Consider the following 26,508-nt stretch of genomic DNA (forward strand, 5'->3'; position numbering starts at 1 on the left):
TAACTGACTCTATGATAACTATAAAATAGACTACTCTGATTCAACGAAACAAACTAAGACCCCATTCTATTTTACTTTTATCAGCAAGTCAGCAAGCTTTATTGTCAAAAAAAAAAAAAAACAAAGCTTAGACTCCAAATGTGAAATTATGTAGAACAACTTACATAATATATATTCTTGAGCTTTACAATATCAAAGACTTAAGGGTAAATTAACCAAACCGAAATATTTGATTTGATTGATAATATATCCAATTGATAATATCCCCAATGCTTGCGACTTGCTAATTAGTATTTTTGTATTTAATAAACGGCTTAGTATTTATGCAAATATACTAGAATTCAAGTTCTATGCCTGTCGTTATACATGCATATATTCCAAATTGAATCGTAGACCATCCCTACTACATTCCATATCAGGCTTTCTAATTGCTCTTGATGCTGTCTGTTATGCGTAATTGTTGTTGTTGTTGTTTTTTATTTTGTATTTGTGATTGACTCCACATTCGATTTGGGTTTCCTGTGCAGCAGTCTAACCAAAAGCTTTTAGGGAAGAGTAATTAACTAGGAGCTACCCTGTATCTAGCCCCGAATAGACGAATCTTTAACTCATGCTTACCTGTTTATACCTATATATTATCTAAAAAGATGACTAGACATGGCTAGCGCGAATCATATATACATAATACTTCTTGGGATCAGTTATGCCAACTATTTCCTGATGCACTTGCAAAACTTGATAATACCCTTTTAAACAATTTTTCATAAGTATAGGAGAAATAAAAATAGCATTTGAAATATCTGCAGTAAAATGTGAAATTGAATTTGATATAAGAATTTCCTACGAAAAACACAATTTGCAATAGCTTTTGCATTTGACAGTGACATGACATTTGTATCGGTATACGAAAGAAGCAAAAATAATTTCGGTCGAAAATATATTGAATTACATACACATATTTTATACATGCTCGACCTATGTCAAACTGATGACCCTTTCTCTAAATGTGATGTCAAATTAGCGCCTTGTTTAAATGCCACAAGAATACGAGCTATTTAAATTGTATACGTATGGGGAAAACTCGGTCGGGATGTGGCCCCAATAGACCCTTCTAGTTGTTTTTAAATCAATATTTTGTAATATTGTAATTAGTTTGGGAGATATTCGACTCTACTTAATATACCAATTAATCGACTTCTTATGACCATACGAACAAGCCTCTTACTTTTCATTTGTAGTCGAATATTTTAATTACTTACATGAATAGCATAAATTGTATATGGAAATTAATTACGTATACTTAACTTACTTTAAGTTAAGTACTATAATATGCAGCTGCTATTATGTCAATTACATTTAAAAATTCATCAAAAAGATTAAATCTTCTATAAACCAAATTTTCTTGCTTGTCAAAAGTTTCCGTTGTTACCTGTAATTAAATAGAATAATTCAAAAGCATTTTCGCGAATATCAGATTAATTGTTGTATAACATAATCGTTCCTTTAGATTTGCCAATTAGTTGGGCAATTGTTTCCGCGTTTATTGAAATTAAAGCATTTCTTCTCTCATACTCTGAGCCCATTAAAAATATTTGAAATGGGTATAATGGTTTTTTGCAAATGTATGTAACAGGAAAAAGGAAGCATTTCCGAACTTCTCATTGTTGATTTATTCCATTCATGGCCATGTCCTTCTTCTGTCTGTCGGCTCGTATGTCCGTCAGTTTGCCGGTGTCCGTTTGTCTAGAGCTAAAGACTTGAAATTAGAAAAATATGCTTGTTTTTTGTACCGTCATGCATTTTATAGATCGATAGATAAATAACGATTTCGAGACATGTTTTTATGTATATTAGAGCTAGATACACCGAATTTCGTATGCTGGTTCACGTATAGCATGCGCAAATTAAAAATATATTGCACCTTTCTTTTTGGTACAGTAATAATGTTGCGTGACATATTTGTGACTTGAAAATTTGATAGGAATCTCACAGTAAAAACCGCAGCTAATTATTTAAGACTACCATATAATATGCAGCTGGAAAAAGAAGCAGAGCCGTGTATATGTATAGAAGACGCTTGTAAAAGCAGCTCAACGGTGCTTTCAGAGTGTATCTTAGTCGGGCATTCTTAAATCTCGTTTTTTTATGGACTACTTACCAACATATGTTGTGCATATCATTGGAGAATTGATTGCTATTTAATGTGACTACAAGCAGCTACATATTGGTGGGCGCAAACTGAGACGCCGTGATCTGCCGCCCCTCACACCTCCCTTGGAATGCCGCAAACATTTGCCGACTGTTGAATGTGAATGTCTGTTGCTTGGGCAACGTGACAAGCAAAAGCATGTGATATCCATGCGGTAGTCGTACAATGGCATAAAGGGATTCTTTTTAACTGAACTTGAAGGCTTTTGCTGTCATGACAATGACCTTAAGCGAGTGCAAAAAACTCGATACGGCGACAGGGCATTAGAAACCGCTAGCCGAAAAATCATCTTATTATGCAAATTGTTATTTTATGCTTTCATACCATTGAACGATATTTCAATGGAATCTTTTCCGTGCCCTTGCTGGTGCTATTCTCTGTTTGCTTTTCTCACACAAAAACCCATTAAATCCTATTAGGCTAAATGTTTGTAGGCTGCAAGAAAAAAAAAAAAAAAAAAAACAAACAAACAGCATATAGCAGTAAATAGGGTTTATCGCCAAGTTATCACAACAAACAAATTGGCGCATTAATGCTGCTGAGCCAGGAATATCGTTAAAAAGCCTGTGGATATGTTTGCAACAGTTTTCAAATTGCGTGGAGCATTGTAATATATTGTAATTAAATTGGATTATTTATATATGTTCGTAAGGATTTATTACTCGAAGGATTTATTACTTGTGCCCAGCTCTGCGGAGAGTATTTGCACGAGTTTTACTTAAAATCAATTAGTATTCCCACCCACATATGCCTCTCTAATTCTATTCCATCCTTTAGCTCCGCAGTCTCCACCATTGACGCAACAATTGTTGTTACTCCTGCGTAATCCGAGTCAAAGAAGTTTTTCTTGGAAAATAAATGCTCACATAACAGAAATAAATGTTGTGGGGAGAATATATAACATTTACTATATTATATTGCCTTGCCATTCCTAAAATATAAATCTCATCACATACAGTTAAATTGTTCACCTTGTTTGTTAGTACATAAGCTCTTATAATTTTTTTAGGATTATATAAGATAAAATCTATTTGCTTAAATTGCCTTTGATTAAGAGCTTGTATAAATCCCCCTTATTCATCTTTTTCTGTTTTATTTAAACTTCATTCGTAACACATGTAGTTAAATTTCTTGTGATCTTTTTTTTTTTAAAAAAATGTAAGTAAATGCCATTGGGATTCACTTAAAATACACTCGAAATGCAAAAGTATACACTTTAAATAGCTGAATGAATAGAAAATCACCGTGTGCTGGGGTAAGTTTCCCGTTAAATGTTCGACAAACTAAACCAAATAGGCTTTTGCACAACTTATTTTTAAATGTTTTAGAAAGCGCTGACAAATACAAGCAAGCCGTTATTTACTACATAATCAGGCATTAAGACCAGGCAAGCGAATTAATGTGAATTAATGCTCTGAAGCGTGAAAAACATTTGCACAAAATTTTCATACAAATGAAAGAGACTCCATGCATATATTAGACGTTTGTCTAAGCCACCTAAAATGTGTTGAGAGCCAGCGTGTGATAGCAACTACTAAATTATGCATTATTGAGAATTTTTTAGATATTTTTATTTTTTGTCCCATCTAAAGGAAAGAACGCGTAAATCCATTATATATATATTACATCTTCGGCCTAGCTTAGTCCATTTCGAACGAAATTAAATATTTTACCAATTCCGCACGCGCATTTTCCAGCCAGGAGACGTGGACTTTGCGAAAAATGTGCAACATGTCTCCAATAAATATTCAGTCCTGCAAATGAATTCGAGCCCTAAGCTTCAGCCGTCATGTCTTTAACCACCATTGTCAACAAGGAGGTGAATATTTTTCAAAAAGTGTAGAAAAATAGTAATTTAAGGAAATTGCGTGTTTAGCTTAATATTATGTTACTTTGGATTATAAGGTTAACTGTAGCTCAGTTCATAAAAAAATATATAAATATAACTCACCGGCTCAACTTTGCCAGATGGTTGCCTTTCCTAGAATCAGTCGAATGCAACACAAAGTAAACAAGCCAGCACAGGAGGTTGAGTTCAAAGGGTTTTTATTCGTTTTTTTTTTTTAAGCACGCATGCCAGGGTCGCGATGTTGGAAAGAAGAATCACAAATTGCCAGTTAAAATGAAAGTAAAAGTCGCATTTCGAAACGTACTCTTCAATTGAATTTTGCATTTAATTATATTTTCTTGATTTTCCGACCAAAAATTACTGCCAAAAGCAACAGCAAAAATTTCACAATTATTTAAAATTTCACAATTTTTTTACAATTTATTTACAACTTACACAAATACATATGTTTATATGCGTAGTTTAATGTCAGCGTTATTAACCTGGCCAAATAAATCAAATGTTCGCATTACGTTGCAAATTTTTGGGCTGAACAAAAACTTTAATACAGCTAAAAGCACAATCAACTTAATAAAAATTCAGATATTTATAATTTGTGTTATCCGCACAAGCTTTTAAATGATTATCAGTAAAATTGTAATTTGCGCATTTGAACATTAAATATAAGTATTTTCATGCAAGCATTGGGATACACAAATACAAATTGCAGCGTATATACATATATACAACAGTTAAAACTTACAGCTGCCTTCGATGATATTATTTATTTAATGTTACATATATTTAAGTACATATAGGAATGCATGAGAACGTATTACATTTAACTCTAAAATTCTTATAATTTTATAAATTTTTGCGTATTACTTTACTGCTGCTGACAGCCACAAATTCGTGTTTCGTATTTACAATGAAATTCCTTTCCTTTTGATTGGCTCTTTTTAAAGCGAAACCCTATAGGAACTTTCCCATCACAGTTGTTGAATTGCTTTCGCATTTTGGCCATGGCTGCGGCCGCAACTGTGACCGTGGCCGTGACTGTGATTGGAATCGTGACTGCTATTGTTTTCGGATCCCTCCTCGATGGGATTGTTATCCTCATCGCAGGAAATGTATTTAATTTTTACGCGCTGCCGCTCGCCGGCACTGTTTTTAATGGACAAGCAAATGGGGGAGCTATTGTCATCTATGGGTCGCTCTATTATGCACTCGACGGCCGTGTGGTTAAGACCCTGGACACCCGCATCCTTATCGCGGGACGAAGTTTTGGGCATCTGCTGGATTTGTGTTTCCATTGTGCTACGCTTCCACTGGCTTTTGGTTTCGGCTGCACATTCCGATTGGGAAAATCACATGATAGAGATACTTACAGTGTCCCTTCGTACGTACCTCTTGTATGGCGATTCGAGCTGTTCTTGTTGGCCATCCTGCTCTTCGGCGACTCAAATCTATAGCGCATAAGCCCCAAGCAACAGCAGAAGATTATCCGTTGAAAGTACATGCGAAATCTATAAAAGAAAAAACAAGCAGGTTGAAAATAATTATTATATTGTATTTTTGCAAGCCTCACTATTAATTCGTGTTTTATTTTTTAATTGTTTATTATACCCTTATAGATCCTATAAAGCATATGATATTCTGAGAAATTATCCATGTAGTCTTGTAGGACTATAGGAATCGGAGAGTTTTGACTTCTATAAGATATATCATATTATTCAAAAATTAAGTTCTTGCATAAGCAAATTTTTTGCTTTTTTAAATATTTTAACCACTTTTACTATACATTAACATCGAACCACTATATCCAACCATAAAGGAAGATTCGGTAGAACTTATAATAATATCACTATTTCCATGACCCATGACCACAAGGGTATTAAATCGTCGGCATTCCGTTCTTTTCTGTTTTTACTGATTCATTACATTTAAATTGCTGTTTTTGCTTCAATCTTATATTTGATTTGCTTTTCACAACTTTTAATTTTTTGTGTTGTTTTGTGCTTAATTTCTCATAAATATGTTTGAAGATGTTTTAGTCATTTGTATATTATATATCTATATATATTATTATATTATATCTCACCTCTTGTTCATCCAGTAATAAATTATGGGATTCACCATTGCATTGGACATGGCCAGCCAGTAGAAGCCCAGATACATGTGCTGCACGTACTTTGTGGATGCCACCTGATTGTTGTGATAGGCATAGATGAAGAACAGATGATAGGGCAGCCAGCAAATGGCGAAGATGGAGACAATCGCTATAAACATGCGAACCACCTTTCGCTTTGATTTCATCGATTCCATCTGACGATCCGTGTTCTCCCCAATAGAGCGACTGCCCCAGAGTACTCGACCCATAAGCGAGTAGCATATAAGCATAACAATCATGGGTATGCCATATGTTAATACCAATATGGTCACATTATAGCTGGTAGTAGGTAAACATTTTCAGATAATTTAATAATGGTAAACATCATTCGAATACTTACACATAGTCTGTCATCGATGTTGGATAACGTCCATCGGGCCACATCATGAAGCAAACTGTACGGGATTTTCCGTTGTAATAACTGTCAAGTAATTATAAATCATCTACCGTTATCTCGACTGGGGTAAATTATTTTAAATTTTAAGGTAAACAAAACTTTCGCCGCGCCTAAGTGAATTTTATATAATGCATAAAGGAGCTTCTGCCGTTTTTGTGGCCCCCAACAGTTTCAACATTATTTAATTACGGAAAGCGAACCTAAACCAAAGTGCCCCTTAAATATTATGACGCCTCAAAGTTAAACGAGAAGCGTCCAGACGGAAAGCAACATGTTGAAAGGAGTTTTTACAGCATTTTAGCATAGAATTTATTCATGCCCATTTGATGGCAAAATGAAAACCTAATTTGGAAAATTATCGCAGCTTTTATGCGTCGTGGCGTGCGCACTTAAAAGAGTTGTCCCCATCGGTGACAATTTGTTAACAACCAATTCGGGACCCATTAACAATGCAACTGGCAGTCAGGTAATTACTTGGGCGAACTGTCGGCCAACTCGAGCATTTAAATTGCTCCAGTTACCTGTCACCTGCATGAGCAGATGGCAGATCTATTGAATTCTCTGCGGTATTCAACTCGTTGTACTTAAATCTATTCAGTTGAACGCGACTTCAACAATAGCAATTAGATGATTTCGCTGAAATATGATTTGTTTATCTCCATCAGTGTTATATATGACTAACTTATATCTGCTAGTTATATTTCTCCACAACAATATATATATATATGTGTATATGTATGTATATATTTATTATATACTTTTCAATAATTAGCTATCATCATTCGTGACTTGTGTTGCTCAACTAATTTTATACCCTGAACCCAATAAAAATGGGTATAAGGGTATATTGTATTTGTGCAAAATCCAAATGCTTGTAACAGGCAGAACGAAGCATCTCCGGCCCCATAAAGTATATATACTCTTAATCAGCATCAATAGCCGAGTCGATCTAGCCATGTCCGTCTGTCTGTCCGTCCGTCCGTATGTATGAACGCAAGGAATCAGAACCTATATGAGCTAAAGACTTGAAATTTTGGATGTAGGTGCTCCTAGTGCCTGCGCAGATCAAGTTTGTTTCCGATAATCGATATCTTACTCCGTTTCCAGGCAATCTATATCTATATCCTGTTTTTTGGTAAATAATAAGAGCTAGATTCACGAAACATGACATGTTGCTTCTAAAATAGAATATATATATATATATGCATTTGATGTTGGAAGAAGAGGGTTCAGGGTATCCCCTAGTCGGGAGCTCCCGACTAGAACCTCTTACTTGTTTAAGTATATTTTTCAGGTCTAAGAATTAAGAATTACAAAAAGTTGTTATATTATATATGTATGTGCACATTTCATTTAACTTCACTCATACATATGCCTGGTCATACTAAAGCACAGTTCAAATTTTCTCTTATAACGCAAATCTTAAGGAAAGTGCTTTATTTCAGGCCCAATATTTACACATTTTACCTTATTTAACTTTGTCTATGATGCTTGTATCTCCACTTAGGTACAGATTAGACTCCCATAATGTTATAAATATTTCGATATATAAACTTGCATTTGCTAGAGCTATAGTCTATTACCCTAGGCAACGTTTTATGTCAAGAGCGCTCTGTGCGAGCCAACCAGGCTGTCAGCCAGTCAGTCAGGCAGTCAAGCAGGCTAAATAATAAAAAATGCTTCAATTCTATTAGGTGAATGTGCCATTTGGTTCATTGAAGTGAGCAAATTTGCGTAAAATTCAAATGAAAGTTAAGTTACTTGGCTTGTTTAGCTTCAGGTGCCTAGATCGACGCCTTTGCATAATGTTGCCTAATATGTAGGTCTGATGGGGTATACAACATGTTGCGGATAGGGGCATCAGCGAATCGATGAGAATACTCGTACATGTGGGGCAGGGTACACAGCGGGCGACTGCGCTGCAGGTGGTGCGCTCGTGTGAGAAAGTGTCTACGTGAAAAGTATCTTGAGCTTTCGTCTTACAAAGTTCTTTATGTTTATTACTTGGTTGGTAGGTAGGAAAAGCGGAAAATAAACAAAATATGCGGCGGTTGTTGCCCTTGCTGCTGCCACTTGCCGCTGCTGACTTTGTGGGGCCGGCAAGGTCATATATATATTGTGGAAACACTTCACTTACTGCTTTGTCATGATGCTGGAGTAGAGCAGGCAGGGCGCGGAGAGGACACAGCTCAGTGCCCAGATCAGTACCAGAATGAATCGCACTTTGCGACGCGACGTGCGCCGCTTTAGAGGATGTACTATGGCAATATATCTGCAAAGATAGAACACGAATGCACAAACGGAAGCCGATGCGGATGCGGGTATAGATGCAATGAAGATTATAGCAAACACTCAGCACTCACCTGTCGAAGGAGATGGCAACGAGGGTGAAGACCGATGTTGAAACCGTTACGTTTGCCACAAAATTGTTGATGGTGCAATAAATCGAGCCAAATGGCCAATCCGAATTCACCATGAATATAAAGTTAAAGACACAATTCAAGGTGGACATTAGCAGGTCAGCGATACTCAGGTTCAGCAGGAAATAATTTGTGACCGTGCGCATGCTGCGATGTCCTGAAAACAAAACGAAAAGTGGCCAAAATGTGAGACGTGACAACAAAGAGAAATCCACCGGATATTAGCAGCAACTTATTCTTGAAAACAACGCTAGCAATCGATGCAGCCAAGCGACCAAACAAAATTGCGACCGCGTGGCGTATACGTGATTTAAGTCAAAAATACTCTTTAATGTGGCGCTTAAGTTCTTCTTCCATTTTCAACTATAAAACAATCTTAAGCCTGTTTAACTATCAAGTGCTTACCTGTAACAATCCAGAGAACAATTCCATTGCCCGCAATGGCCACGAACATCATCAGCCCAAATACAATGGCCCAAATCGTTTTCTGTTCCCACGGCAACTCATAAGGACGCGTGGGTGAAGGAAACAAGCATTCAGTAAGAAAGTCCCTGTGGGGAGAAAGAGAGAGAGAGAGCGCGGAAGAGTTATAGAGACAGAGAGAGAACCTGAGTTTAATATATGTATATGTATATCCATAGACGTAAACAAATGCAAATCTTTCAATATGCACAGCAATTGCAAACACGAGCTAGCACAAATCCTTTGAGCATGACTGCGTATACGTGTGTCTATGCATGTGTTCAACAAAATATAAATGAATTTACGCAACAGTGGGTTCAATAAAACTGCATACCAAACACACATGTGCATATATTGAATACGAGCCAAACACGAGTATTCAAAGGATTTCTATTGTTTTCTGTGGTGTGACCTGCACTCAACAGGACCAAATGTTGGCTTGGTCAGTTTTTGAATCGATATTAGGAAGTTCAAACTGCATTAAGCTTAGACAAATTCAACTTTCACCTGTCCGGCTCAACGCCAAATGATGGTCTTTACGACCAACAACAACAACACTTAAATCTAGCAGGTTGTCTGTATAACTACTTCAAGGAACTTCCGGCCTTTATCCTCAGTCTGAAATTAAAACCACTTAAGGCTCGTATGCAACGAAAATCATATACACATCTGATTATCAAAATGCTTTTTGATTTCATTTAAAAAGAAGTTTATAGAGCATATAAACGTTTACGCGATGTGGAGACTCTTTTAGCCATAAGGCAGTGGTGCTCGGATTAATTTGATTTTTCCTTTGGCATAAGTAGTCTGATATATTTATACGATATTTTACTGAGGACCATAAAAAGTTTGTTCTTTTTTCTAATTGACTTTAGAATACGTTTCTAGTTCTGCAGAAAAGCTAAGCGATAAAATAATTTGATTTGGCCGATTCAAACAGTTGTAAAACCTGCAGAATTCAGAATCTTTGTCAAGTTGCACCATGAACTACTTGTATATACTTGTTCCGCAAAAATCTTTAGAGAAACTTTTATTCACATAAGGGGACGAATTAAACATAAAAAAAAAACTAAGCTCAACTACAATATAAATACAAACATATATAAATCAACTGTAAAAATTAATTTGATTTTTGAGTGCACAAGCCCCGGCTTGATTTTTTTGGCCTTTAACTTTTCACCTTTTCAACTTGGACAATAGAAAATCAATGAAGCTCACGATGAGAGCAAATTGAATAAAGGAAACTGCTGATGATGATGATGGGAAATCTCAGTAGCGCAGAAAATCAAATCTGTAGTTTTAAGTGATTTCATTTGAGCTGCATCCGTTCGCCAGTGGAAATGAGCAACAGTCCTTGGTAAACGACGTCGAGGTAAACACAGAATCTCACTTAAGTTCCCCTCTTGGCTGAACTGGTTTCACCCTGATAAGCATATATGTTCGTGACTTAAGGTAATTAGTGGGCTCTTGAAGTCGGGCTAAAATGCTCTTCAACTGGCTGGTTGAGGGGCATTCTGATTAGTGCCCAATGGAAAGCTTAGCTCATTAATTAGGCAACCGTCGTATTGTTGCTACACACCACAGCTTTACAAACCGCTGCCTGTCAGAGTGCAACGTGCAATCAATTCTGCGTTATATCTAATCAGCTCAGTTGGCCTGGGATACATTTTCCTGACTGTGCATCCAACATTATTCGAAGCAGCTCAGAGCAATTGCCCAGAATACAGGTCAGTAAATAAAACTCTTGAATAACGTGTATGGGTTAAAAGAGAAGTAAATAAGGCGAGAAATATTTTTATTTTCTTTTAAGTATATGCATTCTTAATCAGAAGGACAAGCTAAGTCAATCTAGACCTATCCCTCTGTACCTCTGGTTCTCTTCTGTGTGAACACTTTGATCTAAGGAACCACAAGGAGTAGAGAATTTAAATTTAAAAATATAATTATATTCACACATACCATTTTTATAAAATTGAAAAATTTCGTTTGTAAGACAAAATTTTTTTTTGGTTATACCTCGAATATTATAATAATAGTTGCTCTAAACTTGGTATATGGTTTCTCGTGCAGTATGCGTTACTAAAAAATACCAAAGCTTTATACTAAAGACTAGATTTCTGATAGTGCGTGAAATTTACAAACTTTAAAACATACTTACTATCAAACGTGCTCACTTACAAGCCCCACAAACACTTTGTCCAACAAAACATTGCAAGAAATATAAAAGCTTTTATTACCTATCAATCTATTATTTATTATTATTATTAATTTGCTTTGCGTTCATCGATCAACAGAACCCACACATTTTACAATACTTATAAAATGTTCGTTCTTTGGTATTGTGTGGTTAAAGGTCATCATAATTAATTTTAAATCTTATTTTCTAATTGGGCTTCCCACATTAAGCATAATTAAATGAGAAATTTAAATAAGAATTTAGCCTTCAAGCTAATTAAATGCTCTTTTTTTAAACAAATGCCTATGCGTGTTTTGTGTTGTTTGCTTTTGAAACTATTTCAGCTATCTAAGTATAATCTAATGCTTCATTTTACAAAATATTTTCCCTATTTACATGTAACTTTTAATAAAAAACAGCCTCTCAAATTAGCAGAGTTCAGTCCTTGCTATTATTTTTTACTGCTTTTTCCTGTGATGCGAATCCTCTCGTCAGATTTAAAGGTTAAAATGTAAAATAGAATATTTAAAAATAAGTTCGGCTGCAATTACACGATTGGTTTCTAGGCGGGATTACTACCCATGCCTTCTGTTTTTTGTGGTAAAGGAAAAACTCATGCCATGGAGCTTAAGAAGTTCTTCCGAGAAATTATCATTGTGCCTTTTACGAGCAATGAAAGGCATACAACTCTGAATGGAAATTGAGGAAGTTGAGATTTGATAAATTGACGGTTCTTTCCTCTTGAGATAATATTGACCCCTGCAAGCTTAAAACATAAAATGTTTTACTTAAATTGTGTAACTTTAAAGGTTAGTAAAAACAAATATTTGTTGGCTTAACCGGCAGCCAGGTATAAAACTGAATTCAATTCATCAAACCTGCACAATGCGAATGTCGAGAAAATGTATTAGCTAAAAACTAAAGTTGCAATGCAACAGCTTTGATTTTCTTCAAGATAATATCAAAACTTTCATGAAAATACAACAAATGAAAGTGATTACATTTCCATCGAAATGATTCTTTTAACTTATTCAGTGGTGTTTGAAATTCCTGACTTAATTATATGTTTACCCGTCAGCACATACTCGTAATTCACTCAATTAGTTGGGCCAAACACAATATCGATTTGATTATCGCACAAGATGTGTGCTCAAGTGCTGTTCACGTTCCTTGGCTCATTTGTAACAACAACAGAGAATTAACGTAGTTGCGATACGTCTACAACTCTGACGAGGATAAAACGGTTTATCTGCTTCTTTGTTTTTTTCATCACTGCCTCAGGGGCAATTTAAAAGGTAAAATAAATGGCACAAAATTGACATTAAAGCACACGCGACTTACCATTCGTCGCAATTCTATGGAATTGTGGAAATTTTCTGGTAATGCACTTAATATGTTATACAGTCAATTTATCATGTTGTTTCAATTTTCATAAAATCTACGCATGCAAAATTGCGCATAATGTATCTGACTTTAATTTGCATAATTGCATTCTGCGGCTGCTGCCAAGCAACAGCAAATTTCGCCCAAGCACCAATACTTAACTGAGATTAGCTGTCAATGCAATAATGCTCTCCAAAAGATAAGGAAACGAAAGAGCTTTGTTATTGTCTGTTCACGAGTGGCATGCAATTTGTGTTGCCTACTTTTGCGCAGCAAAATGTATAGCGGCACCCCAATTAGAGTTGGCCGCGTATTGTATTTCAGAATATCGTTTACCGCGCAAGCTCGTGCCTGCCCAGCAAAGCCTCCGCACATAAAACGACGAGAAAAATACTTGGTATTACCCTGCGTTTCTCAGCTTTCTATAGCTAACTATCGGGTTATATCAGGCTCTGCCCGAGACAATTTTAATTTTCCAAATTTTCAACATCTCTATTCCATTTGTTAGTGAGGAAAAATAACGAGTCCTTTTTCTAGACGATTAAAATGGAATGGACAATAAGGTTAAAACCGTCAAAATTTCAGATACTAAGATTTGAACAGTATTTGATTAGCAATCACTCAGTCGATCAGAACGAATTGTTTTACAAAAACAAATTAAGTTGATTTTTCTTGCCGCTGCGTGCCTTATGGATCGGACTTTCCGCACGATGCATCAAGGTGTGAGACATACCAGATAGTTTTAAAAATTGTCTGATTAAAAGACAAAACAGTTGATAAATTGTTTAAAATGCAGTAAATTTCGATATTCCGTTCGTGTGTCTGTCGTGCCGAGTTACACGAAAGCCAAACACACTTCACACACCATTTTGATTTGCGTGTAATTATGGTAATTGCTGTTTGTTTTGACTGTCGAAAAGAAATAATAAACAAAAAACTTAAAAGACATAAATTTCGAACAAACACTCATGTCTAGGTTTGAGTGCTGGTAACAACCAAACGGGAGAAATAATCCTCTTTGTTGCTATCCTGGCAGGATATGAATAAATTGCTGCCTAATTTAAAACAAAATTTAATTTCACGATAGCAAAATAATTGCTGACATAATTAATATAACCTACCGTGGCCAGGACAACGCCTTTTCGTTTGCACAACACTTCTTTTTTCTTTTGCCCTATTGACTTGCATCATTTCTATTAAAATTTCTTTTATTTTATATGTGCTTCCTTTTATATTTGCATTTTTCAAACGAAATTCGCTCATCAAAGCAGCGCGCTCTAATACTGAGCAAGTCTGGAACTGAAGAAAATTTGAAATCGACAGCTTTTAACTTGGCACGCAATCAATTTTGCTGTTTATGCAAATTTTAGCAGCAACGCCAAAATATAGAAAAATATAACTGTGGAAAAACTATTGTGGAGCAGATTTGGCAAGCGCATCGACTGCATTTCATATTTTCGAAAGTTCCAAGTGTATATCTGCACTGATTACGGAACAATTGCCTTTGTAAGCAAAAAATAAATAACAGGGTTATTTGCCAGCAACGGACTTCAATAAATATATAAGTTAGATGATATGACACAGACCTTTAAATGTTGAAAATATATGCACTGCAAGCGCAGAGCAACTGTCTGTTTCCCAACAAAAACCTTTTTAATTTCATATTTTTCGACTTAAGACAGACAATTAAATGGGATGGAACTTGTTTATTAAAAAAAAATTCCAAAAAAGCAATTAAATATGTGACACATTGAAAGATGCACAGTAGTTTCCGAGAATTCTAACATCACAACTCCTCTATAAATATAAAAGTTGAACAGTTTTCTTTCATTATTTTTTTTTTAAATCAGGCATGTGTTCAGTATCAGAGCAGATCCAATTGTGCAAGTATCTTCGAATCAATTGGAATACAAAAAATTTGTTTTTTGTTTTTTGCTCAGAAGGTTGCAACAACGTTTGTTGCACAGCGCACTTTTTGTTATTGAATGTTTCTGCGAACAGCCCGTGTCTATTTAACTAAAATGTGACGTCTATGCAAGTGCATGTCATAAGCTGACCATGGCTGGTTAAAACTTCACTTGTATCAGAATAATATTTTATGTATTTCTTTAAATTCTAGTTAAACTCGATTACGCATGAAAAGAAAAAACTCAAACTCAAAATGCCGCTGAAAAATGTCGTAAATGTGTACTTATTTGGTCAATTTCTTATGTAAATTGAAATACATTAAAAGCTCTGCCCATTAAAATGTCATACACGCCATATTATACCATAAAGCAATTTAGCTGTCAAGGCATTGAGAACTCTTAATTGTTCTGTAAATCGATAGCAGTAGCAATCCTACAAATAAGCACCTTCAAAATGGAGCTATTAGCTCTCAGTTAAAATAATGTTGCCTACATTTGAGCGCTTGAAGCAAATTGCGGCCTTAAGGAAATTAACATCAATCATAGTTCACCCCACGGCAATTTGCCACACATTCGTATGATGATTATATATATATATATATATTATGCACACGTTTATAGTGAAGGTGAGCACGAGGGCTACCGACAACAAATTACCTCCATTAAATGGCACGAATTATTCAATTAAATAGTTGCTCTGCAACGGCAAAACTGACGCGCGCGACAACCTTCATAATTATGGTAGCTCATAGCTGTCGGCCCGCAAGAGTTAGTTGGCAATTTTGAAATATATGTCATATATGTGTATTTACGAGTTCAGACAAAAATTATTGTTGGTTATTTGTTGGCGCATTCTGTATGCACATCAGTTGCAGTTGGCTGACTGTTGGGGCTGCTGGCATTTAGTATTTTCGAGTGCATATTTCATGAGTGCCGAACAGTCAACGAAGCAGCCCAAATTGTAGGGTTTGTGGGTTGCTGCCTTTGTTCAAGTCACTGTTGCTGTAACAGACACGGTCGCAGATGCTATGGTCGCGACCGCAGATGCATTTTCCAGCCAAGGTGAGCTGCAGAGGTGCAAGCAAAAAGTTGCTAATAGCAACTGGAAAAGTTGTGGCTGTTGCTAGGTAAGAGCGACAGCTTATGATGCACAGAGTCACGTTCTTGAAAAGTTCATTAGCCGGTGTGAATTTTAAGCACAAGACCAAGTTTTTAAGCCACAATCCAGAATCAATTCAAATTTTCGAGCACTAAGAGCTCTAAGTAGAGCTACTAAAAATAATTAATATATAGGCTATTACCTTTGGGTACGAACTATATAAGAGTAACTAAAAGTCGAAAAGTACCAAAGTTGGACTTTCGATGTGCGCTTCGGGTTAAATTGATGTCGTCCAGCTTATTGACAATATTCAAAAACAAACCAATAAATTTGAGAAATCCATTTCACTAAAATCCTTCTAATGGTATAGCAATCCGATAATGCCACGCCACCCGTCTCTCCCAACCGCCCTTCAACCCTTGACAAATGGCCAAGGACGAGCTCTGTTGTGAAAATCATGACCACTCAGTCGCATCATCAGGCTCATTATTGTCGACAGCCGAACCCAGAAACTATGACCGCTCACATATATGTTTGTATGCTGGGTCCACAGACACAAATTTCATGGCACGTACGCAGTCAGACCCGCTCCCGCTACCCCCTTGATGTAATGCAAATCCGCCCAGTTCAATTTGAATTTATGGGTCGAGATTGTGGTCTAGTTCATTGTTTTTGCATCTCCCATTATCAGGTCGCATTTAGGGCGAGCTATCGGAAGTGTCGAGCAGCAAATGAACAATGCCTGGAAAACGACCAAATTCTAAATTTTGTTCCCACTAAGTGCTTACTAATGCGTAGCCAGGGAATTTCCGCAATTTTATTAAAAGTATAAAAGGGCATCGGTACTCAGTTGCCAAACATTAAGTGAATTTATTAAAAGATGTAGTTACTACGGACTTTAGCAAAGACATCGCAACATTTGTGCATATAATTGACAGCGGTTCGAGCCCAGATCTTAGTTAAGTCTGTTAAACGAGTGGATCCTTTAATGTATAAATAATATAAATAACATAACATAAATTATAGTCTACATTTCTATCTATACATAAATTTGAATAAAAGTTTCAGCTTAACTGGAAATAAAATGATGAAAATGTATTCAAGTTCTGAAATAAATTAAACGAATTTTTGATTTTACAATAGCAACATTTTGTTCTACAAGTATCTTTTTGAATATTTAACCTAGTCTGTATTTATTTTATAGGGAACGAGTTTGATTCGATTAAAGAAAAAATCTCTTAGATAGGGTGTTTACCCCATAAGGACGAGCATACTCAGTGATAACAACCTACCATGTGGCATGCCGCAAAATGTATTTGTCCACCTATTCGCCCCTTATGACGCATTGGGCTGCTGCAATAATTGCGCCCGCTCAACAGGGAGCCATAAAACAGAAAACATTGTTCCGTCAATGTGAAACGCAAAAGAAAAACTTAATTGAAAAATTTGTCATATGCAAATTTTGGCAGGGGCCAAGCGGTGCCTTGAAGTGGGTAGCATGAAAGTGGGCAGCATAATTGCGAGTATTTTTCAAGCCGCATTCATCGTACCCATTTTGGCATTTTTTGTAAGCTTTACATTTGCCTGAGAGCACACGTACACACATACATAAAAAGCATTTGGCCAAACGAGTTATCTTTTGTTGCCTTTTTGGCCAGAACGCTTTGTTATGTTGTCCAGGACTAAGCCAAACAATTTCGTTTCGTTTGGCTTTTGCTGCGAGTGTGTTCTGCTTGACGTACTTTAAATTATTTTTATGCGCACATATAAATTGTGATTGGATTTGAGACCCGGCCATAAAAATACCTAAGCCGCCCAATGGCTAAAATGGAATGTGTGTGTGTGTGTGTGTGTGCGTGCCATCTCGGCCTTGTCATTCGAGTCGCATCAAAATCAATAAGCGTATCGAAAGTCATAAGCATAAAAATGCCAAAAGCAAATGTTTTTGCCAGCTTTAAAGCCAAGAGCCTTGCAGAATGTGCACTTACCGCCTGGCCTGGTACGGCTTTCCCCCTGCTGCATAGATACGTATACGCACCGTGGTCGGCACTTAAGCGTGACGCCGCTCATAAAGTTACTTCAGACAGACTTACACATACATGTACACATAAAAGGCATTTGCGTTGATTGCGCCTAAGCTGCATGCCAGAGGCCTCATAATGAGCTTAACTCGGACAACCGGTCAAGGAGTGCGGGGCGGGGCAGGTGTCACGCAGTCGCATTCACACATCTCACCTGGAGCAGAGCAAAGCTGACTTGTCCGCTTAAAGAACGCCAATTTACTTTGCACACAGCCAAGCTGCAAAGCTGGCCAAAATAAATCCCAAAGATGTGTTTATTTTGCTTAGGCGAGTTGGGGACTAGCTGCGCATATTTCGATGAAAGTTTTCCACTGGACACTTGCTTGTTGTTGTCGTTTTTGTTGTTGTTGTTAACTGGACTGTTTGTCAAAGTTCTGCTGGGGATTTGTCGCATAGAATTTTGCTCTGAATTTAATTATTTGTTGTTGCTCGCTTCTGTCCAGCTGGACATAACCATGTGTGATCTAAAAAGCAATTTGCGAATATCCGAATTCCGAAAAGCCGCGGCTTTTATATACTCCCAGTTGCGTGCCCCGTTGTTGGACACTCCCCAATGGTGTTGTACACTAAATAATTTGGTAAGAAGTAAAAGGCTCTAGTCGGGAGCTCCCGACTAGGGGATACCCTTCTTCTTCTTATTCCAACTTTAGTAATATATGCTTTAGTAATATAAATATATTTAAAAAAAAAGTTTCCCCGGCAGGGTTCTTGCTGCCGCCTCCAACAGCCAAACAGCCCCAGTGTCAATCTCCACGTCAAAAAGCGCAGACGTGTAAAATAATGTGTGTAAAATGTTTAAATTAGGATTTCAACTTAATGTTTTCTATTTGTTTATTGTTTTTTGTATCTTGGTGTTAGAGCCCTGAAGACGGTTTGTCGATGTGCAACCGAAATTTATTGGAAGCAAAACATTTAATAAAATTGATTTCACTGTTTGTTTCTACAAGGCCGGACCTCGAGTCAGACAACAAATATTCTAAATATGGAAAGGTTACCAAAACCATCAATAGATACTTGATATACATATACTTTTTTAGAAGCTGCATGTCAAATTTGGTACTTCTTCCAGTCTCTAGCTCTTATAGGCTCTGAGATCCTTGCGTTCATACATACGGACAGATGGACAGACGGAGATGGCTAATTCGACGCGGCTTGTGATCCTGATCAAGAATATATGTCGAAGATACTTCCATGCATAAAAACATTATACCCTGGAAAACTGTTCTGAACACTATTCTTAGGCAGTATCTGTTGTGGAAACATCAGCGTGCATAATTTTTTTTTCCTTATTGTTTCTGTTGTTTCAATAGCAGAAATACACAGCATTAACAACAATATCCATTACACAGGCAAAAATGTTTCGCATTTCCAATGTGTATTCATTTTTATGCAAACATTCAGATCATTTCAATAATTATTTTAGCAAGCAGTAATGGGCTTGTGGCCCAATACTTGCTTAATGACAGTTTCCCGAACAAGGTAATAAAAGTACAATGACGCAATTAGGGTTTGACACCAGTTAATGTGGGGCACGTGGCATGCCACCTCATATTGGACGCTTAATAAAATCTAATTGGAAATATCAGTTGAACAGATGAAACAGCCAAAACAGGCAAAAGGAAGAGTAAAGTATATATATTATTGGTCAGCATTAATAGGCGAGTCGATCTAAACATCCGACCCCATCCCCCAAACAATTAATAGGTTCAGGCTATCCTACAGTTGGGCACTCCCTGCTAGAGCACTTATTAAATGTTTTGATAATAAATTAATATAGCGTATTGATTAAATTATCTTTTAAACTAAAATTAATTTTGCTTATTTATTGCTATTACCTATGCAAACTACATAGCCCAATCAAATTAAATAAAACAGTTTCCGAGCAAGTGCAAATATGCAATTTAAATGTAATTATCTTAAGGCTAAACCGGATTTGAAACATTAAAGGCTTATATTTAATTGCGTTTTAACCATCAATGTAGCGTTATACTAACGAATTGAACCCAAACACAATTATCAACTTGTTTTGCTGGGAAAACAAATTCAAAATTTGTATACCCTGTGTCCATTGATACATTGTTGAACAGCATTCGGCAACAAGACTCATGTCCATTTGACCGTCTGTCTGAACTTTGATCTTGGAGAACGTGAGACACATTAAGGTGGAAAGGCTGATTAACGTATATCACACGGATTTTAGGTTTATTTCAGATACAGCTTTTATTACTGTACTATTAGAATTAGACAACTTTCGGCTAGTCCACGGAGTATCTTCTAGTCAAGCACCCACTAGGGAAACACCCAAGCTTTTTAATTGAGTTGTTCGCCAACAGAATACAAAGAGTATAATCGAAAAAGTTACACAAAACGTGCTGCGATGTTTTGTTTTGAGGCATGTAATTGCTAAAAAGTGAGACTAAATGGTAAAAGTTATTTTGTTATTTGCACTTTGAAAAGATTTAATGTGGGAAATTGTAGCGTGTTACTAATTGCAATTACATGTTTTGCGCAATTAAATGAACAATAGAACCTACTGAAATTAAACGATACATAAATCTAATTGAATCTATTCATAAAGGATTTGTTTTTTCTCGCAGAATATATAATAAAAGAATAAACTCTAGCCACAAATTTAATAGCCAAATGTAAAAACTAACTAACTATTTAAATGAGAGGCAAAATGCCTAGTGTGCATTTTGGGTGGCTATATCAAAACTTAAACTAGCATTGATATTTAAGCTGAAATTCACACAATTTTATCAGTATTTTTCGATGCGCATTTAATCTTGGCAAGGCCGATAGATAGCTTTTCGTTTCTGTCAACATCCGTAAGTACTTTCTTTTCACACTTGCCTCAGCTTGAGTCCGACATGTTTTTATTCCAATTACTTGCACATGTACTGTATTTGTATTCCTTCAGCTTCACGTCAAAAGCTCTCTATTGTCACTTTGTTTGCGCTTTTGGGCACATGTTAGATACATATGTTTGCTTTTGTGAAGTATAGAGAAGTTCTTTACGGTCTATTCATTTCCATCCAATACACATACATTCTAAATCTTGTTTTGAAACATTTTTACCAAATAAAAAATAAATTAAATAACATGTGATTTAAGAGAAAGACCTCATTTTCAATCAAATAAGTTAAATTAAATGAATTTAATTTAACTCGGACTTTTTATTTACCCTTTGTATTCCCAACATTTTAGACATGAAGATTTTAGATAAGCAAATCTTAAATTCGATTAATTGCTTGTTTAATTAAGAGCTCCATAGTTTCAGAAAATTTCCTCCAGCATTACAGAAGACTTTAGAGCATTGAATTTCCCCAAAATTAAGAGCTTTTATAGTTTGAGTTTACAATTTATTTGCAAAACAGACTGGAATTCCAATTATTCCGATTGGTACCGTCAATTTCCAAGAGCGCTGTCTAACTCCCCTAATGCGCGTAGTTAGCATAATGAAAACATTGACTTAAGTATTTCACAATTAAGCGCTTTAATGCCGCACATTAATTTCAGTTAGCGTTTTCCCATGGCGCATATTAAATCTCCATTTATAGGTATTACCAGTGTTAGTTAGCCCGAAAATAATTACCAGGGTATTACAAATTGGTTCGCCACACAATTGAAATCGCGTTCAATGAAAGGCGTTTCGAATTGTTGGAATTATTTATGAGCTGACATATTTACATATATTCTGGCCTATTAAATTTCATTCAATATTTCAACTAGAAGAGAAATGGCATTTATTAACAATGTTGAAAATATTTGGCAATTTGGCAGAAGGAACGGATATGCACAAAAAAAAAAATATTGACTATGTTTACAACTAATTATAAAACAGCCAATCTTAACTGCAATTATTGTTTAAGTCAGTTTTTTGTTACTTCTATATTTCCTGTAATTACAAAATAGCAAAATCTTAGCTGGCATTCTTGTGGATGAAGTTTTGTAAGCTAGTATGTATGAGCTATAATTTTGTCGCTTCTGTATTTAATATAATTACAAAATAAATATAAAAAATGAAATAAAATTCCTTAAAAAATTATTGTATTTTAGTTTCTTAAGAGGCAGGCAGGCAGATATCTTAAGGATTTTTGTTTTTATTTTTATCTTGGACTGTTAACAACTGTTTTTGGTTACGGCTGAGTCGAAGTTAGAGAAGTAATAGTTGTATAAGAGAAATATTGATGTATACATCTATGTAAAACTGGTATAAATGACAATTGTACGCAGCCTACAATAGCCGTATAAAAAAATGGGTATCATATGCGTGCTTTAGTAGACTTTAAACTTCAAATAGTCAACATATATGTTATTCAAAATATTTGAGGATGAACATTAATCGTAAAGGGTAGACTCACATTAACCAAAAAAAGGAACACCTAATAATATTATTAAATAATCATTTCAATAATCTGTAGTCCCGCTGAGCGACATTGCCGGATATTAAGCCCATCCATATCCAAATTTTGCATAGCTTGTAATTTCCTTTGATAATCAACTGCAGTAAAGCATTTCACTGCAACAGCGGGCAAACGTAATGAAAAGTCAGGAAATGACATAAAAGTGAATGAAATTTTTGACCGGCGAACCGGGTTATCTTTTGGTAGTGCCATGCTTTTTCAACTCACTTTGCCTCATTGATGCTATCGAGATTATCTCGGTTCTCGATGATGCCGGACAACAGACCGACCACCTCGGTGCGGTTGAGGGTGTTCAATAGCGTCGTGTTCACAATGGTGTTCAGCTCGAAACGACGCACGGCGAGAATTGTGCAGTTCACTAACAGTTCCGTATCCACAATTTCCGACATAGTTGAATCCTATAGGTGGGGGTATGGTCGACACTATACGCAATTCGGGCCGTGCAAGGGCAGCCGTTAATCGTTGGTTGCGTAATAAACCCGCGCGGTTAACGGCAATTTATTTCACAGAAATTCCATAGAACTCTCTATGGGTGAACGCGAAGACCGTTGGAGCACAGGAGCACAGCATTAATAGCAGCAACATCGGTCGTTGTACAAGGAGCACATGCACATGCTAATTTGCAGAATATAAATACCCGCTTTGCTTACAGTTTAAGGATTAAATGAGAACTTTGCGGGTGCAAGTTAAATCGTCTTTAATGAATTTTTTAACAAACCGAGTGGCTGGGCGTGGCGAACAGCAAGTTGCAAGAGATGTAGCGAAAAAATTAATGGCGCTGTTGCGACGCATTGCACTGGTTCTTGTTTTGAATTTAAATTCTATCAATTATTAATATTACGTATACGCAGCTTAGACTTGTAAAAAAAAATATTTAAGGCTCTCGTAAATTTGAATTGAGCTGGAGCATTTGTAGAGTTCTAAATAAATATTATCAAAATCAATGTTTCTCACTGGGTTTTTTTTTTCAAAAATTGTAATTCGATTCCTCGATTAACAAATTGAGTTATTTTAAGGATTGTACTTTCACTTTTGCTCTTAAATTTGGTAATGCTTAAATATAACGCACAAAACTTGAAACTTTATAAGTATTTCATCACATTTAGCATTTAAATTGAATTTACTTAACCATAAATTTGAAATAAGCTAATAAACAAATTATATTACAATTTATTTAATAACATTTAGTTTATACTTATATTTAATTTAAAATTTCTCATGTTTGACATTAAACACTTAACACTCATCACTGCAATAAACACAGATTGATATACACTGAATTTAATTTTTTTATTTTAGAGAATTTACAGATTTTTTATGTAAATTTGCTCGCCGAAGTCTTTTGTTTCGTATTACTCTGCCTTCGGACAGAGTTAGAGCTTAGGACCAGCAACACTACAGCAACATTGAAACACAATCGCAGGACGTTTTGTCGTAAGAGGAGCTCGCGCTCACGCGTGAACTTTGGTGCTACGAGTTCTGCCGACGACTGTCCGCTTTACATTGTGACTACAAAATGTCTGCCGCGTATGCCAAGGCGGAATAGCCATGAGCCGGGCAACATTAACACAGACACAAACGCAGGCATAGCAACATTTGCACAACCTGTTGAGAGAAGTTAGTAATAAATAGCTGTCAGCATGTTGCTAAGCATTTTTGCCTCAGCAACATTTTATAGCAGCAATACAGAGCGAGACAGAGAGTGAGAGAGAGAGCGAGTTAAAGCCCGTATATGCTAGTGCTCTCTAATTTGCTGGCAGCATTGTTATTGCCGTTTGCACTTATTGCCTTTGGTTTGTGTTTAGGCTGCGGCTGCGGCAAATAAATTTCTCGCTGCGTGTTGATATGATGAATGACCTGTAAATCATTATAGAGGACATGAACAAGGACAGAGCGCCAAAGCGCAGCGCAAATGTGTGGGACGTGCGTCTATTTGTTGTGCTTGTTTGTTTGTGTAATGTTCTTGTATTTGTGTTAGCTCAAGTCTGCAAATGTTCGAGTGTATTTCTCTGTCTGCCTATCTGGCTGTTTATATGCCCGTGCGTGTGCGTGTGCGTGTACACACATGTATTTGCACATTTCAGATTATGACTGCCCATTTGGACATTTCTTCTTGCCCCAACACCACGTTTACTCCGACATACCATCTCTGCACACACACACACACACACACACACGTGTCTCCATGTATTCAGCCGCCTTCTTATAAGCACGCATATGCATTCTCGTTTTGTTGGTTTTTTTTATGTTGTTGTTTTTGTTGTTACGTTTAGTTTATGGCATACATTTGCTATGACCTGCCCATGACCACGCCCCGTACACACACACACACACTCATCATCGCCCGCCCTAAGCATATTTGCACATTTGCAGAGGAGCACTCTCTTGTTTATATTCATACTGATTCCAACATGTTTATTATGTTAAATTTATGCGCGTTTGTTGTATTTTGGATTTATAGAGCGCAGTCTGGGGACACACTTAATGATGCATCTGACGCACCCCCTCTCTCTCTCTCTCTCCCGCTCTCTCTTTTGTGCTGTAAGGAAAGCTTAATCATAAATTGCTGTCAAAAATTAGCCGATTTTTCGGTTTATCCAACGCTTTTTTGCAGGATAATAAATCTTATTTAACGTTATGTAGTGTAAGTTCAAAAACGCTTTGGTTGAATTCTTTAGAATCTCTATACAATTTGGTAGCCATTGGGCAACCAGTCTTATCCAATCTTACCTGTGTGTTACCACACATAATAAACTATGCAACGCATAAATCGAATCGGAATCAATAGAGCACATCTGCAGCCCATGCTAGCTGACAAAATCATGAAATTCACAGGAAACCACTAGAAAAGCTCAGATAAATTCATTCGAAATTCCAACTGGTAAGCAAGGAAACAGAAAATGGCGGCATAAAGGTAGCATTTATCTAACTTAATACTTATTCAACTTTTATATTATACTTTTAGGAAAAAACAGTTGAAATCGCAATCTGTAATAGATTGCAGACTAAATTTTATTAAATAATCAAATAATAATGTTCCTTCCGTTTGCTTTAGTCCTTTTATTATGTTATCAAAACTGAACTGTTTGGAGAAGTTTCGAAAAAGTATTTCAAGACAAACTTCCTCAACTCTATTCGATTTTACTAAAGACACTTAGCTGAGCAATCAATTAATTTGGCTGTATATCCGAAACGAAGTGGCCCTGTACTAGACATCAAAAGCCCAAACTATTAATTTAGATTTCATATCAAGTCGAGCAGAGAAAAGAGACGAACACGAGGTGGCTGCCACAAGTCAACATGTGTCAATTACCACTTGACTTTGTTTTGACAGCATGAGAAATGGGTTGCAAGTGACATAGCAAATGGTGGCGCCATACCGCTGGCATACATATATTTTTCACGAAACATACATACATATATACATACGTATGTACATTATGATAGGCAGCAGAAATTGTCTCAACCGTTGTGCTTGATTTATGCGATACATTTTCTGACAAAAAAGTTTACCTCTGCCCATACTTAAATATTGTTTACTTATTTGATATGGAGTGTGCAAAACCACATTGGCAGCCATTCAAGCGCAATTTGAATTCATTATGTGCATGTGCTAATTAATTGATGACCACAAAAATTTTAATAATATGTCACAGCTGCATGTGGCCACATCTGGAAAGTGGGGTTCCGGGTTTGCCGCTTGGTCTCTCTGAGATCAAATGGGAATATAAATGAATAAACATTAGCTTTGTCGTGGTGATTAAAATGTAATTAGCTTGAATAAACCGCAATACACTCGACTAACTTGATTAATATATCCCATTGTGTGTTTTGGGCATTAATTTTCAGAAAAAATAAAACTTACAACTACTTGTTCATGTTCCATTCGGCATAGATTCATTAAAATTGGAATAATTTATGCAGCTCTTTAAAGGACGCTGCATATGAA

The 26,508-nt window shown here is 36.2% G+C and overlaps 1 protein-coding gene across 1 annotated transcript; it reads right to left on the reverse strand.

Moving 5' to 3' along the window:
- Positions 1-4,350: 4,350 nt before the first annotated feature.
- Positions 4,351-23,684, reverse strand: TkR86C (Tachykinin-like receptor at 86C). The gene is made up of 8 exons (XM_002053574.4): positions 22,767-23,684; positions 9,430-9,575; positions 8,968-9,181; positions 8,742-8,876; positions 6,548-6,628; positions 6,139-6,486; positions 5,445-5,563; positions 4,351-5,382 (listed from the first exon to the last, which is right to left on the reverse strand). Exons 1-8 carry the CDS (start codon positions 22,946-22,948, stop codon positions 5,027-5,029), a joined length of 1,581 nt encoding a protein of 526 aa, XP_002053610.1. The 5' UTR covers positions 22,949-23,684; the 3' UTR covers positions 4,351-5,026.
- Between the last annotated feature and the right edge of the window lie 2,824 nt (positions 23,685-26,508).

Source organism: Drosophila virilis, chromosome 2 (genome assembly GCF_030788295.1).
Source record: "Drosophila virilis strain 15010-1051.87 chromosome 2, Dvir_AGI_RSII-ME, whole genome shotgun sequence".
In the NCBI taxonomy this organism is placed as follows: domain Eukaryota; kingdom Metazoa; phylum Arthropoda; class Insecta; order Diptera; family Drosophilidae; genus Drosophila; species Drosophila virilis.

What these genes read in the sequence shown, in the direction of transcription:
- TkR86C (XM_002053574.4), bottom strand. Translation starts at nt 22,948, where the DNA reads ATGTCGGAAATTGTGGATACGGAACTGTTAGTGAACTGCACAATTCTC. An exon ending in TGTTCTCTGGATTGTTACAG is followed by an intron (nt 9,182 to 9,429) that starts GTAAGCACTTGA and finishes TTTTGTTTTCAG; the next exon opens with GACATCGCAGCATGCGCACG. An exon ending in GTTGCCATCTCCTTCGACAG is followed by an intron (nt 8,877 to 8,967) that starts GTGAGTGCTGAG and finishes CTATCTTTGCAG; the next exon opens with ATATATTGCCATAGTACATC.